Here is a 17,564-nt window from a genome sequence, read left to right on the forward strand (position 1 = left end):
GGTTACCTTGTTATATTATTATTTGTCTCTGGCATATTTAGCAATAGCATCATTTGACTGGTTTGGCACCATCAGCAAGTAAAACAGTTCCTAACAGCAGCAGGGCTACTCTTGCTGCTGCTCTATTCTACATTTCCACTGTGTTTCTACTTCAGGCAGAATAAAATAGATTTAATGTTTTTTATTTCTATTTGAAAATGTACGTTACAAATTAAAATGGATTTTCATGCCGCAATCATGTCAGTAGTCTTGACTTCTGGTTTCACCTCTCTGTGTCAGACAGAGGGATTACTTGGTGTCAGTGTTGTTGACCCTCTCAACTTGTCTCTCTAAAAAGCTGTTTCCTCCTCGTACCCCTTATGCCTCCCCGAGGCCTCATTTCTGCCACCAGCCATTACCATCAAACTCAGAAAACAGAGGAAAAAAACCAGGCGGCTTCAAAAAGTCTGCTGACAGGGCGCTCTAGTTCGGCAGCCTGTTATGCTTCGTCCAGCATAAGTGTGGAAAAGGCAAAATAAGGAATATTTGAGCATTGTCTAATCATAATCAAAAATAAAAACAATGTTGTGAAAAGTTATATAAAGAGTAGTTAGTACTTAGCATCTATATGCTTAGCAGAACAGCTGGAAGTAGGAGGAAGCTCCTAGCTTTGGAAATTATTTCTGCAACTCTACAAGTTTGTTGCTACACAACTATGACTGATTGTTTTCCAGTCAGTCTGGAAATTAGAATTTAGATTTTTATCAATGTGTTTTATCAAATACTTTCAGAGGAGCCACAGTATCCAGGAGGATGTAACATTTTTAACAACATCTGCCTCTGTGTGAGAAGAGTTTAGGTAGCTGCCCTCCACTGTGATTAAACAGTAGATGAATCACTTCCTTAAACCTAGTAGCAGCGCTCTATACAACATGCAACATTCACACAAGCATTAACTTGCCTTGAGGCGACTTTTGTTGTGATTTGGCGCTATATAAATAAAATTATATTGAATTGAACTTCTATGCTTTTAACTGCTTACCATTCCTACTCCCATGGATGCATCAAAGAACAACTTGGGATATTTGGCATGCAGACTGGGGGAGCCAGGGATCAAACCTCTAATCTGCTGATCAGTAGATGACCTGCTCCACCTCCTGAGCTACGCAAGTCTTCTGGCAACATCACTGTGGTTTTCTGCTTGATGACAACCAATATGTCTGGTTGGTTGGTGAATCCCTCAGGGCCATAGCCCTGTTGTTCCAGCCATATTTGGCTGTATCTCCCATCAAGAACTGGGGACTTCTAACTCATATGTGGCAAAGATGTTCTCATACAGGATCCTAACCACTTGGTTGTAACTCTCAGTTTATGCTTTTACAGCTTGCAACTGAGATCCGGCTACCATGTGCCGGACCTTGGGTTCATTGCATAACGTAGTAGAAACCACTAATGATGATGAAATGTGAGATTTAGGTAATCCTAGAAACTAAATGGAACCTAATATACACATAAAATCCAATTGCCTTTGTATTTAACCTTAAATTTTCATTTGTACAAACTCATACATTATGGCATTTGCCATCCTTACGTACTGGTCATAAAAATCTCATCCAATGATTGACTTGTAGAAATGTTAGTTGGCTATTTGAAGCAGAATATATTTGGATTTGAGTTAATGAAAAAAAAACTCAACACACTACCAAGAAGATTTTAAAATATCTTTATTTGAACATGGTCCGAAAAAATACATCTTTAAAGTTTCTGTAGATAGCAAATGCTTTGTGAGCACTTCAGGCAGGCTGTTCAGAGCGCAGACAGCAAAGGGATGAAGCCATACAGCATCAGGAAACAGCTGGACGTTCTGCACATTGACAGACACTTCAACAGCTCAAAGCGAAACACATTCAGAGAAAACCTTTAGACCTTCTTCTACTAATACATTTCATGTTTTCTGACCAACAGGCCAGGTAATAGTTCTTCATTATATTTTAATATAACTACACTTCATCCAATATCCACTGCTGGTGAATATCAAAATCTTCAGTGATTGTTCATAAAATGAAAATAAGCTAGTTAAGTAGATTGTACTAAAAGTAGACAGTTTATGTAAAGTCAGGTAAAGTATATACTCGTGTTTGTTCTCACTGAGTTAGATAATAATGGATAGGGATCTTATTTCAGTCTGTAATACAAAGCTGAAGCACAGCAATGACTAACTTAGCTTAGCAGAACGCAGGAGCAAACAGCTAGCATATCTTTGTGGAATGGTTGAAAAAACAAAACAATGAATTCTCACATCATATACATTTTTTTTAAATCCACAAAAATACTACAGTGTAAAAACATGAATTTGTCTTTTTTTTCAAGCATTATATGTGGTAATATTAACTACAGATATATCAGTCTGTCCAATTAGGAAGCATAAACTGGTTTCACCTGATCTGGTGCAAATGAAAGTGTTAACAGGTGCTCTGGAGAGCCAACAACAAGACAACCCCCAAAAGGGGAATTGTTTTGCAGATGGCGGCCGCACACCATTCACATCTTCTTATCCCTCCTGACTGATTTTTCTCCTGTTTTGCTTTTTTCTAGTGTCCTTGTCACTGCCGGTACCATGAGACAGTACCTGCAGCCCATACAGGTACTTCTGTGTCTCCCAGCACAGTCTTAAGTTTGTGAAATGGCACATCTACTGCAACACTAGATTTGCCATTCCACAAAAAGAGCTGGAAAGGGCCACAGGGGCCATGAACACTATTGAGCCATATTACAAGGCAAGTCGGATCAGTAAATGATTTCAATTTTAAACTTGGATTTTTGGTGTCATTTTAAATCCAGCCCTAAATGCGTTGATGATTTTGGTTTCCTATGATTTTCCCGTTGTTCTCAACAAATTACGTTGTATATCTGTAAGAATTACTTACTGATAGTAAGAATGAGTAATTAAGATCCATGTGATCACTGATTTAAGTGTTTCTTTAATTTGTTCAAGCACTGAAATAAATAGCAATAAAAGATTTTTGGATTCTGTAACATGAAAACTAACAGTTTTATTTTTTTAAACCAAGTTAAACTTCTGAAATTCCCAGAGACACAAGTACAAATATCTAATACCTAATTTCTGAGAAAGGCTTAATACCTGTAAGAAAATTATCAGGTTTAACAGTCTTTGCTTTCTGTATCAAACTTTCGCTTAGTTAAAAAGTGTACATAACCTAGAGCTCTACTTCTGCTTGCAGTCATCTACAGATTCTTCACAATAAAACATGTACAATGGTTTAAGCATGTTATAAACAAAATACTTAATTGAATGCTTTATAAGTCAACCCTTTACAGAGACAAGACACAAGACACTTAACATTTCAATTCCAGTTAAAGCTGGAATGCCAATTTTGGAGTGTACAGAAGTTTGATCTGTATGAAAGAGGCACAAAGAAGATGATGCCATAGAGTCTTGAGAGAAACAGCCCTTATGTTTAAGACTAATGGCAGTATCATGATATAAAAAAAACCCCAATGCATACTGTTCTCCTTTGTTTCTGTGTGGGACAGGTTAAAATAACCGGTGTTCAACTTTGCCTTGCTTATCAGTAAACAAGTATCTTGCAGAGCCTGGTAGGAGCCCTCTCCTAAACTATTATTTATTGTCTGGGCAGAACTCAGGCCGATAAACTATAACCTTCTAAAATCAACTTGCAGTAATTGCTGGCCACCATTTTTTCTGCGGGGGAGAAAAACAAAGAAAACGACAAAACAAAGCAAAGCAAAGCAAAACAAAACCAAGCTTAAAAAAAGGAATTGTCATCAATAATTATCGATTATGGAAAAGATTGCCATGGGTGTATGTGTGGACCTGAGAGCTTTGCTTCACTCCCTCAACCTCTCTATCATATGCTCTGCAAACAGTCTTCTGACTGCAGCGATGCATGTCCTACAGAAGGTTAGCTGGTTAGACACAGCAGCTAATTTTACCACGGGCAACAACAGCAACACATGTAAGCAGGATCACACCTTTTATTTGGCTTTGACCACATGTTCAACCACCTTACAGAACTGCAGGGACATAGTCAACAAACACTCTGTCTGTGTCCCCCAAACACACATATACTTTGTTCTCTTAGTCTTAGTCCTTAGTTAGATCTTTGCATGTTTGCAGTCATTACTTTTGTAAATAAATTCTCATTAATACATATCCTGGTGTAATTAATGTTGTATAGGAGGATGTTGACCACGGCTGGTAGACACAATTCTCAAATCCCTCATCGTTACTGATTCAGATATAACTTTAAATGTAATTTTAAATTTAATTATTAACCAGTTTCAAATAACTCATTTAGTATATTTTGTGGGTCTGATATATTAATAACTTTTCTTGATTTGATTGTTTTACTCATTCAAGTCCCCAAATTAATGGTTAATCAATTGAGAAGAGGTTAGTTGTTTTATCAGTGTATGTTCATTTGAAGGTGGTGTCTCAAAAAAGTAAATTCTTTTTCAGGGACAAATTCTGAGGTACAGCGATAACGCTGGTTGCTACTAACCTCTACACTACAATAACAGTAGATAGTTATTTCAGTACAGTGGCACAAACCACCTTGCGCACAAAGGGCTTGTTCTGTAAACAGTTGGTAGTAGCGATAGTACCCATGTACCACAGTTGCTCTCTCCTGAATTCTGAAAGCTGAAAGATGTCCAACATATCCATCCTTACAGACTGAGCTGATCACAAGCGACTGGTCCCTCATCGAATATGTGAGTACGGAAATGCCTTTCCGAAGTGACTGAATGGCAAGATTGAGTATTTAAACCCAGGAAGAGTGGTTGATGTAAAAACATCAAGTTAAGGTAATTTTCTTTACTTGCTGGTGTGAATATTAATAAGCTGGATAAATGCAAACTTGTCCTAATTTTATGGAGTATTTATTTAGTATGGGATCAAGAGAACAGCAGCATTTTTAACTAACAAATATCCAGATGTTTTGGCTGGATGACATTCTGCTGTTTCAGCTAAATAAGTTATTGCCAGATGACCCAGAGCGACCTGCACTGATGAAGATGATAAGGATCTTCATGGATCTGAGGAAGTGCTTCAAAAAGTAGAAGGAAACAATTATGCTAGTGCACAAAGGTAGCTTTTTGATTCCTTTGGCTTGACTTTCTACTAGGAAGAACTGAAATGGGAAGTGGAGGTGGCTAGGAGAGGAGATACGAGGATTGAGGTTGAACTGGGTGCCTGAGTTAAGCAAACTGGTGACAAAACTGCTTTAATGACTGTGGGGGGTCCATTGAGAGAAATTTTGAATGAGAAGTAAAACACACTGGTACTTCAAAAAGGTCGTCGTATGAACAGGATCTCTGACACATTGTCAACAAAATCTTGTCCTACACAATATCTTTCGCACCTGATTCAAAGTATGCTCCACACGTCTTATCCTCTGCTAGTAATTTAGTTAACAAACAGAGATAGGAAATGGAATCTTGACACAGGGACTGGCTTGTCTTTTGTCCAAAAGATGGTATAAGCCTTTAATCCTCAGTCTTAAAAAAGTTTCTACATAGAAGTATTTTTGGATAAATTGGTATTTGCTAAGTATTAACATACAGCATATTACCAGGAATGCATCAGCTCCAGTCTCTCAACTGTATAGAAAGAAGACATGAAACCTGCTGATTAAAGCTTTATTCAAATTCCAAAATTTTAAATATTAAATATTTTCATATGTTTACTAGTAAGCAAGGCAGAGGTGGACAGTCAAGACCATAAACAGGGAGATGAAAACTAGTTTGTGTGTTATTTTCTATGAATGTTTCAAAAAGATTCAGAAGGTTAACTAAATGTTGAGCTAAAGATGGAGCATTTCCTGAAAAGCTTAGGTGAAAACATGGCCTTGATGTTGTCCCTTACAAAATCAAAAGAGCATGTATTTGGGTCCTAGATTTTGCTGAGACACTAACATTTATACTGTTTACAGAAGGCAAAACATAGCATTCAAGTGAACTTCCTGTCAAACGAAACCAGACACATCACCTTTTATCTCATCTCATAGGAAAAGAAAGAAAACCACAGCAATGCAAATGTATCAAAGTAATCATATATTCCCATTTGGATTAGATATTTGTGGCTCCACTGTTAAAAAAAAAATACTGACACATTAAAACATTTATCTTGTTGTTTTTGGTATGTCACTGGCAGTGTGTTTTTAGCAACTGAGGATTTTCATTCCAAAATGCTACATATCCATTTTTGGAAAACATGGGGAAAGTAAAAACGTCTCAAATCATAGTAAATTACTTTTCACTGAGCAGTCACTTTATCTGTAAATGACTTAATGACAGTACCTTGGATATCTCTTTTTGGAATGAAACTCGAACTCGTGACTTTTCATTGCTACAAAGGAAAATTAGGAATTATGTTTCAGTTGTGAAGATCAACTGTCCTTCTACTTTGTGTTTATCAGACAGAAGACAAACGTTACCTTAAATAATTTTACATGACGAGCAAAAGAAACGACTTTTGTCAAGGTTGAAGAAAAATGCTGTTTCCTTTTTTTAAAATCAAGTTTAGAACTTTTTTTTATAATGAATAATGTATATACATTTTTAAAGAATTGTAAGGATTTAATCTACACAACATCCAGAGTGAATACTCTTTACTTTAATCTGACGATATGAGTGTAAACACTTGGTAAGTTTTGATGGTGAATGAGCTCTGTGTTTTGTTTTGAATTTGTTGTGAAGGAAGCCATGGCTTATTTCCACATCTGCAAAATCTTGTGCAAGCTGCAGGAAACTCGTGAATATGTGACAAGCCCTAAATAGCAAGTTTCATGTTTGTACAGTATAAATTAAATATTAGTTTATGATCGCCTTCTGACACACTTTCTGATGTGTCATTTTCAGTGATTTACTATGATTTATGGTGAAAAAAATGTAGTGGTTCCTAACAATTCACATTCATCTTTTTATTTTCTAAGTATAACTCATATACGCTACTGTGCAAATTTCCTGAGCCACCCCTCATTTCTTTATATATTGCTTCCAAGGACCCAAACTTGATTGTAATTGGTCTTTTGTATTTCTCCAGGATTTCTGAAGGCCTTTTTCTTTGGACAATGGCTGCTTGTTCACTCATTTTCAGTCCAGTCCAGATCATTTTCAGGAGAATATTCTTTTGTTTGATGAGCCATTTAACAATGACCCACGGATCACAGAAAAGGCATAGACCGTAACACATGAACCGGTGTTGTATCTTCACATTAAAGACAACTTAGTACAGAACCAATTTTACACTTTATCCTTAGCACTTTGTTGTCATTTTCCCTACGTCATTAGTTTGTTCTATGAAAATGGCAAAGATCGCACAGGCTTGCAGGCATAAAACAGTACTTGTGCACCAACGAGGCGATTCGGAAAGAAAAATTCACAGAAAACTTGGCAAATCTTGGCATACAGTGTTCAGTGTTCCCTTAACCCTCCTGCCATCCTTTAAAAAACTCACACCCATCACCCTAGGGACCATTCTCAGCCACGCCATAAAAAGACCATATATCCATATTTTATTCCACTTTAAATTAGCCAACCTTGTAAAACTACTTCTCCCTGAAATATTCATGTAAAGTTTTAATTATATTTTCGTTGTTTTAACCCTTCAAATCCCAGTGTTATTACATGAGCGCCCTGTGTTATAAGCCCCAAAAACCAAAAAACGAAACTAAATATTTCCACAAAAAACCAGTTGAAGTAATATGTGATTGTCATTATAAGTAGGCCTTTAGATGGACCAAAGATTGGCACCAACATACATTTTGACCTGCCATTATTTTTTTTGCATTTTTTTTGCAATTTAAAAATTAAAACTTCAAGGCCCTGAGTCTTCATTGACATCCAAGAAAAGAAGAAAAAATAAAATCATATGATGATAATTTGGGGTTGAAAAATAGCGTTTGTAATGGAAGTCAATGGGCAGAAAATGGTCCCCAGGGTGATGGGTGTGGGGATTTCTGCTGCTCAGCCATTTTAGGCTGATTTAAGGAATTCACACTGGAATATTAACATTGACAGGTAAAAACTATCCTGTGGCAAGTTTGGTTATATTCCACTGAACACAGTGGAAATGGCAGCCATTTAACACATAGCAGTGGCACAAAAAGGTCCCAAGAAGGCAGGAAGGTTAAGAAATCGGAGGAAACAGGACATGTGGAGTACAAAAGAAGAAGTGGCAGACCTCAAAACTATCTACAGCAGATCATCAGTATATGAAATCATGTCATTAAGAAATAGGAAAAGATCAGTCAGTCAGATGATGGTTTTTGGGATCTTACCAAAATTTATGAAAATATGGTTGCATCAGATTTTGATGCACTATTATACTTGCCAGTGGCGTCATCATCCAGGACGACAATGATCCTAAACACATAGTCAGTATAGTAAAGCATACTTTGGTAGAAAAAGCCCCACCTGCCATGAATTGGCCTAGCCACAACCCAGACCTCAACATTACTGAAGCAGTGTGCGCACAGGTGTTTTCACCTTACATTCTGTTCCCATTCAACAGAATTCTGTTCTATAAATCACTGCACGGATCTGCCATTTCCCAAGCAAAACATAAAGAATTGAGAGATGTCTCAAGATTTCTGCCCAGTACTGTAATTTGTAGCTCTTCATGGAGAAATGACATTTTTGTTTCATAGCAACAAATTAAGGATGGAACGATTATGTTGTTTTAAATTTATTTTACTACATTTAATAAGGATAAAGATTACAAAGGGAAAAAAATTGCATGAAATAATGATCCAGTAATTACAACAGTGGATCATATGTGTCTCCACTGTATATTTCGTAATTATACTATCTTGCATGACGTTAACTTTTTTAAAGTCAAAATTAAGAAGTCATTTGAAAAATTCGCACCTCTTAATCAAAAATCAATATTGCCTTAACATAGGATTTTTGTTTTGGTATTCTGGGATAGGGTGAGTTTATCAAGGTGCTTATTCATCTACGAGATTTAAAAGGAGCAAATGTTGCATTTGTAAATTGCGAGAATAATTCTTTGAAATCAGGAAACAAAAGACTTGTAATTACATAAAAATAATTACAAGATCCTTACATATAACAATAATCTCAAATATATTTGAAAGTTCTGTGCCTTGTAAAGGTAATAAATAGTTTGAGCTTCACAACCCTATTGAAAAAAAAACTATGGGATAAATAACACAAGGACCTTCTAATTAAATACAAAATTGTTAACTCCTAATTATGCAGTGACTCTAGCATTACAGATGTAATTCTAAGAGCCTTATCTTGCAAATACGAAACAACTACTTGTTAATTAGATTAATTAGAATAAGATTCGTTATGATTTATGGAAGTAAAGTAAGGATCAAATTTTTTGTAAGTTTTCATTTTGTGCTTTTTTCATTTTGTGATAGTCATTGTTTCTCATGTTGTTTGGAAAATAAGTCTTCTTACTTCCTCATAGTTCACTCACCCTCTCACTGAGGGTCTCCAGCTCTTCCTCCTTTTCCTTGTAACGCTTCATCCCCTGTCCAACTTCACCACAGGGGCTGTTGGTTAGGTGCATGGGGTAGTCTAGGCCGCTGAGCTGGGCGTGATGATGCCATCGCAGGTCATCACTCTCATGGGTGATATAGCGCTCGTTTATCCGAGACTCAAGGTTTCTTAGATCCAGCCACATCTGGTAGTCCTGGCGGAGAAAATGAACACACCCATAGCCTAAATAATTTAATAACACCATTATCTTGTCTTTTCTCTTTTACAAAAAGCACAAATAGCAAACACTTTTGAAATCAGATAATGGGTGGCTGGTTGTATTTTCTCGTTGTCTGCGTTTGTCTGAAAACTTTGTGGTGAAAGTCTGAAAACCACAAACTTTGGTTGTGGTGACAAATACATAATATATAGATAATTGTGTTCCATTTACTTCTGATTAGTGTCATTCAAAATACTATCATTTATAAGTGTACAAAGCAAGTGTACTTTCAGTTGGGACAGTGGTTAGCACTTTTGCCTTGCAGCAAGGTTTTGGGTTCACATCCACCATCTAACCAGGGACTTCCTTTATAGAGCTTCCATGTTCTCCTAATGGTTGCCCAGGTTTGCTCCAGGTACTTCAGTTTCCTCAAACAGGCCATAGGCAGTTAGTAAGGTTAACTGTTTGTTCCAAAATGCCTGTATTTGGATTTGCATGTGAAAAGTTGTCTGTTTCTCTGTGTTAGCCCTGCAACAGCCTGGCGACCTGTTCAGGGTCCTGTGATCCTGTGATAGTTGAAAGAGAATGAAGGGATGGATATATTGTTATCTAGTGACCTCCTAAATCCCCTACTGAATTCCTTACAGAGTATTCAAATCTCTTTGCATGCCACCAGATATGTTAATACTGCAAAATTGTTTTATTAGGTCCATCATGGTTAATGGTCCAACTCATGATGTTGGACACATCCTGGACCTTGTTTTTGCTCCTGTCCTATCCTTAAACTCGCTCTTCATGTCTGTTCTACAACCAGTTTGTCTTCACAGAGGTAGATGCAAATTATCTTTAATTAGATTTGGGCAGCTAGATTTTCAACTCTGAATTGATTTAATAATCTGTGTACATTAGCCCTTGATAATGTAAAAATCCAAATTAGCTCATGCTGTAATTTCCTCCCCTTGGATGAGTGGTTATATTCATCATCACAGAACAGACTGCAGAAAAGCTGAACCAAATACAACCTTCTATGTGCACTAGCAGCACATAAAGGACCTACTAACCACATTCACTCAACTTGTAAAATATGCATAACATCCTACTTGTTTGGCTTGACTAACAATAATAAGTGCAATGCAAGCTTCCTCTTTAGCACTATCAACAGACTTTTTACGCCTGCTCTGTGCAGTTTTCCTACAACATCATCTGATGATTGTGGAAATTTCTTAATTGTTTTCCTGGCAAAAATCAGTGGAATCAGATCAAAGTTCAAGCCTGGAACCTGTCACTCTGTTTTAAAATAGTTTTTATCATACTTCTCCAATCTTCTCCAATCATCAGATCAGGATCTCCTAACTGTTCCACACTCTAAACCAGAGGTGACCACGCTTCTGAGGTTGTAGCACTTAAACTTTCGAACAGTTTAGGCACTACAACTTCACGCCTAAACTGGTCCATAACTACATGAACAGATTTTCTGGCTCAGTGGGGGAAGCAAAACTGGCTGTAAACACAAAAATTGTTTGTTTGTTTTTTTTACCTACACTATATTTTCTGATTATCATCAACATAAGATATAAATCTAACAGATAGCAAATAAAATGCAGCATTAGCATTATTGTGGAATTGTGCCTCTGGTTTTTATCCCATACCAAAGTGAAATGCATTGTGATTCAACAACTAGATGTTTAATTCTTATTCACTACATATCATTCAAAGAATGTGAGATTACATGTTCTCAACTCATTCAGTTAATTCAGTTTGGAACTTCATGTGTGTCAGAAGTCTAGTCGGGTTGCTATACCAGAATGAAATCCTTTTCACAATACAGCATTTCCTGATTACTGCAGAAGCTGTGACCTTAATGTGGCCCCACTTACTTTGCCTGCAGACAATAAAGTTTAGTTAAACAAGATGGATTAAGGTTGCTGATGTTAAGTAAACAAAAAGAAAAAAATTCCCAAAACTCCAAAATGTTTTTACATGCTACACATATGGGGTTAATGAAAGCTCTAAATCTTAACTGAAACAGTAATCATATAAAGTGAACCCTTTATATGATTTGGATGATGCTATATTAATCTGAAATGTATTATTGACTGATTCTTGATTGTTATGTTACAGATTTGTATTGAACTTGAAAAATGCTCCCAAATTGATTTTAATGGAGTTATTCAAATGACTGATTTCCTACCTGCAACCAGGGGTGGCTTAGTGTCTTGTCAACACTATATCTCTTTCTCATCTTCACTTGCAGCAAGTTGTTGATCAGGTCAATCGCTGCATGGAGGAATACAAGAATGTAAGAAAGAAAGAACATAGGGAACACAGGGGGAGAATGGAAGTGCAGAGTATTAGTAGGAGGAGAATTTGGGGTTGAGGCCCACCCATGGTCATGGGCCAGTCAGGGCTAATGAGCAAAGCTAACATGATGTTAACCTTTCTTTAGGGGTCAGTGGTCTGAACAGCTCTGGGACCCCAAGGCCCCTCAGGTCTACAGAGGCCTCCATCACTTGGTATTATGCACATGAATGGACTACCATATGAACCCACCCCCCCTACAAACCTAAGATCCTCATTCCACAAACTGATGGACTCTCCTAGTTCTTCAAGTTTCTTTACCACATACATTCACCTCTCCTTAACTCCTCAGCAGCACTGGCTCTCTCCTGTTTCCCAGACCTGTCTCATGACCTCATAATTTGGATAATCCAAACCAAAGGCCAAAGAATAACAATGTTAGTTTACAGTCATTCTAAACAGTTATTGAACTGCAGTGTTTAGTCTCACAAGAAACCTGATTTAAAGACATACAACTGTGAATAAATAATGAGAAATAGTTTATTGTTATTACTTGACCAGATCGACATCCCAGGGACACCTTTTATACCCTATCCATACCCTATTTTGAAATGTAGTTGTTTCCTTACTTTTAAGCCAAATCCACCTAAAGTATAGATTTCAGAAAATTCTGTCATGTAGATATAGAATATTTGATTCCTGTGTTGACAAGGGGTTCAGAGAAGAGTGGAGAGGGCAGTGGGGAAGAGAAGGGCATGGATGTGTGAATTTCTTGGTGACATTTGGAAAAACATCTATAAAGTTCTCAGTCATCCAGGTTATGGTTATATCTAAGGAGGTTGGAAAGAAAGCAACTGGACTTTTTTCCACAAAACTTAAAGAAGTCAGAAGGGCCCCAAAACAAACAAAGCAAAACAAAAACAAATCCTATTAAAGAGATCAAAAGTTTTGAAACTAAGATTAACCAGAATTATATAAAGAGAAAGGTATGGAAAAGAAAAGGAACTTCTCATGCCGTCAAGCAGATCATCTGTCAAACATGGTGGAGCCAATGCTATGTCATGGTCATGTATAACTGCCATTGGAACTAGGTCATTAGTATTTGTTAATCCTGATAAAAGTAGCAGAATGACTTCTGAAGTGTTAAGGCCGATACTCTGCTGACAGACCTGGTAGAGCATTTCAAAAGAGCAACAACATTTGTTGATATCTATGGACTCTAGACTTCAATCAGTCACTGACTGCAAAGGCTTTTCATCACAGTATTAAAAACAATTCTCATGTTTAAAGCTATCTTAGATTGTCATTTTGAGCCCTATAAAATAGCTAAAATGAAAATAACTATAATCCCTGAAATAATATCTGCAACATTTTGTTAAATGCCTTAAATTAAATATTTAAAAGCTGCACTCTATGGTGATGTGCAGAGAATAACAAAATCTGTGTCAAATATTTATGGTCCTAAATAAACCTAAATATGAAGTAGTGCAATCCCAGTGAAAGAGAGGATATGAACTGTATATAACTGTAAATGATAAATTATACAACATATATCTCTCATGTAGTGTGATATGCATATGTAGGAATTAAACATTTTTTTAAAACAAATGAATGAATTGTAAAATGCAAACAATTTAAATAATTGTCAATAATTAAATCAACTTTAATTAATATTTTCCCTATTGTTGCCTCTCCAAGGAATCCTTTATCGCTTTTATTTGGATCAAAGGAAGTGAACTAGGTTCACAATAGATTATGCCTTCTAACTGGGTAGATACATATACCTGAAGTTTACCAGACTTTGTGCTATATTGTAATTCTCAAGTGTTCCCTTAACTTTTTTGAGCAGTGTACAAAATATCCTTGCACTAATGTGTGAACACAGTGCTCTGTCTTTGGTCTTTCTTTTCCGTTTATCACAAATAGACCTGCTACTAGAGAGCTCGGTCTTTTCTCTTTGCAATTTACGATTTAGAAATGAGGATTGCATCATCATTAAAAGCTGCAGATATTAAAAAAGTTATTAGTGTATACTTCTGTTAATTTTGGCTGCTTCTTTATATCAATTATATTTTATAAATGTACTAGTATAATATCATCTGAAGCCCCAGCATGCTTTAAAAACAACTTGTATTATTTGGGATGTGCAAGAAGGTTGGCTAATGCAATCTTATTGAGTCTCAGGTAATGGCAGTTAAAGAGTAGCACCTTCATCAATGAATGGGTAACAAGTGTCCCCTTCATTAAGGTGCAGAATTGTAGTCAGAGTTTCATGACTGCACCACCAGCTACAAAAAAGAAGCATACAAAGTTTTTGCCCCATAAAGGGCTCAATGGCAATACCTTAGAGGGTACCACTAAGGTAATGCTGGTATATAATGGCACAGTGATGTGCCATTATACCTTTAAAGGTAAAACAAAATACTTTTTTCCTGGGGGAGGAAGACTACCTCTGCATGACCATAAATGTGGTAGACTTTCAAAACTTTATTTCATCTCCATTTAAAAACTTGAATTGTGTATGCTTGTAGGCAAAAGGGTCTTATTTAAAACTGATCTTTGCAAACGCACATTTCTTGGCGCACTTAGAGTTTATTCCCTGACATTTAATCCTCCTGTGGCCAACAGAAATGGCTTGTATTTATTTTGAAGCACAGCTCAAGTCATTCTGGCAGCATGAGGAGGTGGAGGGAAGGTTAAGAGCACTTCGGGGATCCGGTTTAGGAGTGAGTGAGTCAGGCGATTTTAAATCTGTCTCATAGTCAACAGGACAATTCCAGCCAACACACACGGCAGACACATTTAGAGACAATGACGGCAACAACATGAGTCATACAGCAGCAGAGAATGGCTTGAACTGATTTCAAGGAAATGTTGGAGTTATTATACTGCAACATAAAACATAATTACCTCTGCTTGTATGCTGTCATACATGGTGTCATACAGAAAGATGAAACAAGCAATTCATCTTTGATCACACATTCAACATTTCAGTCAGTCTCGCAGACATGAATCTGCCTGTTTAATATATTCTAATTTAAAAATCCAGACATAGAAATAAACAGGTATTGGTCTCTAAATTTTGAAGCTTTGGTATTAATGCTTTGGCTGCTGTTTTGTTAGTTTTAGTGTCAGAAGCAGTGTTGGGAAGGTTACTTTTAAAATGTATTCCATTACAGAATACAGAATACATGCCCTAAAATGTATTCTGTAACGTATTCCGTTACGTTACTCAATGAGAGTAACATATTCTGAATACTTTGGATTACTTAACATACTATCTTACATTTTACAACTACGTGAATGTACTATTGCTGTGATTTATTACTATTACTGAAGGTCCGCGGCTCCGAACCGTAGTAAAGGGACCTCTGACTAATATGGGTTCCGTGTCGGGCTCGTAGCCGAAAAATAGCTTTACTTTGTTGTCTGGGTCAACTCTGCTTGCGAGAGACAGAGAGAGGTGTTGAAAGGCTGCTCCAACGGAACTTATTGTTTCGGAGGAAAACACGAACAAAGCGTACAGTCGAGTCTTAATAGCTTACTTACAACTGGGCTCGTCAGGCACTCTTCTTGGCTGCAGTGGTTATTATTATATTTACATGCTTCTAGCTCCCGTTTTTGCTCAATGACAACTTGTACCTTTCCACTCTCCTTTTTCTCCCACCTCGCGCTCACAGACACATAACGAGTATGGCAGTCCATTCTCCCTGCAGCACGGACTACACTGCCTATGATGCTACATTCTGCATTCTGCCTATTAGCTTAGCACAACAACAACAACAAAAAGGCGCTCTCTCACCCAGGAAACACGCAGCGCGAAAGCGTCACCCTGTAACCATGGCAACCGCAACGCTGCCGCCTGGAACTACAGAACGTAGCTGTCAAACAAAACCGAAACAGTCCTGACCCACCACAATATGAAACAGGAAAGTACCGCAGTGTAATCCATTTATTTCAACAAAGTAACTGTATTCTGAATACCACCTTTTTAAAGGGTAACTGTAACGGAATACAGTTACTCATATTTTGTATTTTAAATACGTAACGGCGGTACATGTATTCCGTTACTCCCCAACACTGGTCAAAAGTGACTATGGTCGTGTCCAAATTCATGGGCTGCATCCTCCTGAGGCCGCATTTGTAGACCGATTACATCACAGCGACGCGCCGAAGGCTGTCCAAATTCGTAGACTCCTCCGAATGCAGCCGACAAATGCGTCCTCCTTTTCCCCAAATTTGAAGGATGGGTCGGGTGTGTCCTTCGTGGCCCACCATATCCCAGAATTCATAGCGCGGCCCAGCCAAACTCCAGTTTCCAACAATGGCGGCCGCTACTAAGTTTTAAAATTACTCATACTAATCTTTCTGGGTCACAAAATAAACTTTTAACATTTTTTTAGGCGAGAAAGTAGCTGTGTAAACATCAAATATCTGCTCGGTTTATCAAGATATCGCATATTTGCAAAAGTGCTTCGACGTTTTCGGAGACGTCTGCTACCCACCAGCTCGATAGCTAACCGGGAGCTCGAGGGTCACTGATGCGGCCGAGAACGGCACAACTACCGGCACATCATTTTCAGATCACCGCGGACTTTCGCTACTCGGGTTAAGTCACTTAGAAAACCTAAAAATGTTATTGTTGGGCTTTTTTCAGTGTTTTGTTTGTTCGTGAGTAAATCGGTTTGGCTGAGATTAAAGTTATTAGATTAGATAAAATAAAACTTTATTAATCCCCCGGGTGGGTCCCTCCTTGGTTTTTACACAGCTGACTAAACGTCAAATAGAAAACTGATTAAACAGAAGTATGAGACGGTCGAGAATTTACGCCAGTGTCCTGTTATATTTTAGATAGCAAGGAGCAGACAGCTGAGTTTATTAAACTCCACCGAGACAGCGGTGACACTAATCAGAAGGCTAGACCATCCAATTTCCCCAGCCGTTTACTTCCGGCCTACCCGACCTTCTGACGACCCGGCCCACGTAGACCGCGAAGGCTGGGTCCTCAGCCCATGAATTTGGACACGACCTATATTTGGATAAGATTCCAGAGTGCCATGTCATAAGCTAAGGCTAGCAAGCTCTGTTAGCAACTAGTGTCCATAACATACAAGCTAATGACAGGCTAATAAAATACCAAAACTAGAGCACTGATTTCTTTGACAGTCTGAACCTTGCAACTATTTTTCTCAGATAATTCCAGTAAAAATGCTTTAGAAGAAACTGACACCAGCAATGTTCAGCTCATCTTTGAAACCAGGGAAGCTATCCTCTGCTGGCTGAAAGAATAGGCTTCTTTATTAGTGATGCATGCATTAACCTAGCTTGTTGCGCCCCTCTGCAGCCCCTAATCTCTTTGAAGTGGTAGTGAAGGAGTGTTCAGCTGTTGCTAATTGACCACACCTAGTCAGGTGTGGATAAAGGCATATATGAGGCAGGCTTTCATGGAGGCACAGTAGTCTCTGTTTTAGTATTACCAGCTATTTTAGCTAATGTGTTACATAAATAATAAAATGTGCTATATATAATAATAAAACCTCTTCTCATTTAAATTCTGGTATTAGTCTCCATA

The 17,564-nt window shown here is 37.6% G+C and overlaps 1 protein-coding gene across 1 annotated transcript in view; it reads right to left on the reverse strand.

Moving 5' to 3' along the window:
* Window positions 1-1,747: 1,747 nt before the first annotated feature.
* The window catches only part of prkd1 (protein kinase D1), a 79,227-nt gene continuing 63,410 nt past the window's right edge, over window positions 1,748-17,564 (reverse strand). The window contains exons 21-22 of the mRNA XM_085391703.1: window positions 11,886-11,971; window positions 1,748-9,688 (exon numbers count right to left, since the gene is read on the reverse strand). Of these exons, the coding sequence (XP_085247829.1) occupies window positions 9,458-9,688; window positions 11,886-11,971 (317 nt within the window). The 3' untranslated portion in view covers window positions 1,748-9,457. The remainder of the gene's footprint in view (window positions 9,689-11,885; window positions 11,972-17,564) is intronic.

Source organism: Rhamphochromis longiceps, linkage group LG19, assembly GCF_057381845.1.
Source record: "Rhamphochromis longiceps isolate RC_006_pf linkage group LG19, R_longiceps_female_GT1.1, whole genome shotgun sequence".
NCBI lineage: Eukaryota > Metazoa > Chordata > Actinopteri > Cichliformes > Cichlidae > Rhamphochromis > Rhamphochromis longiceps.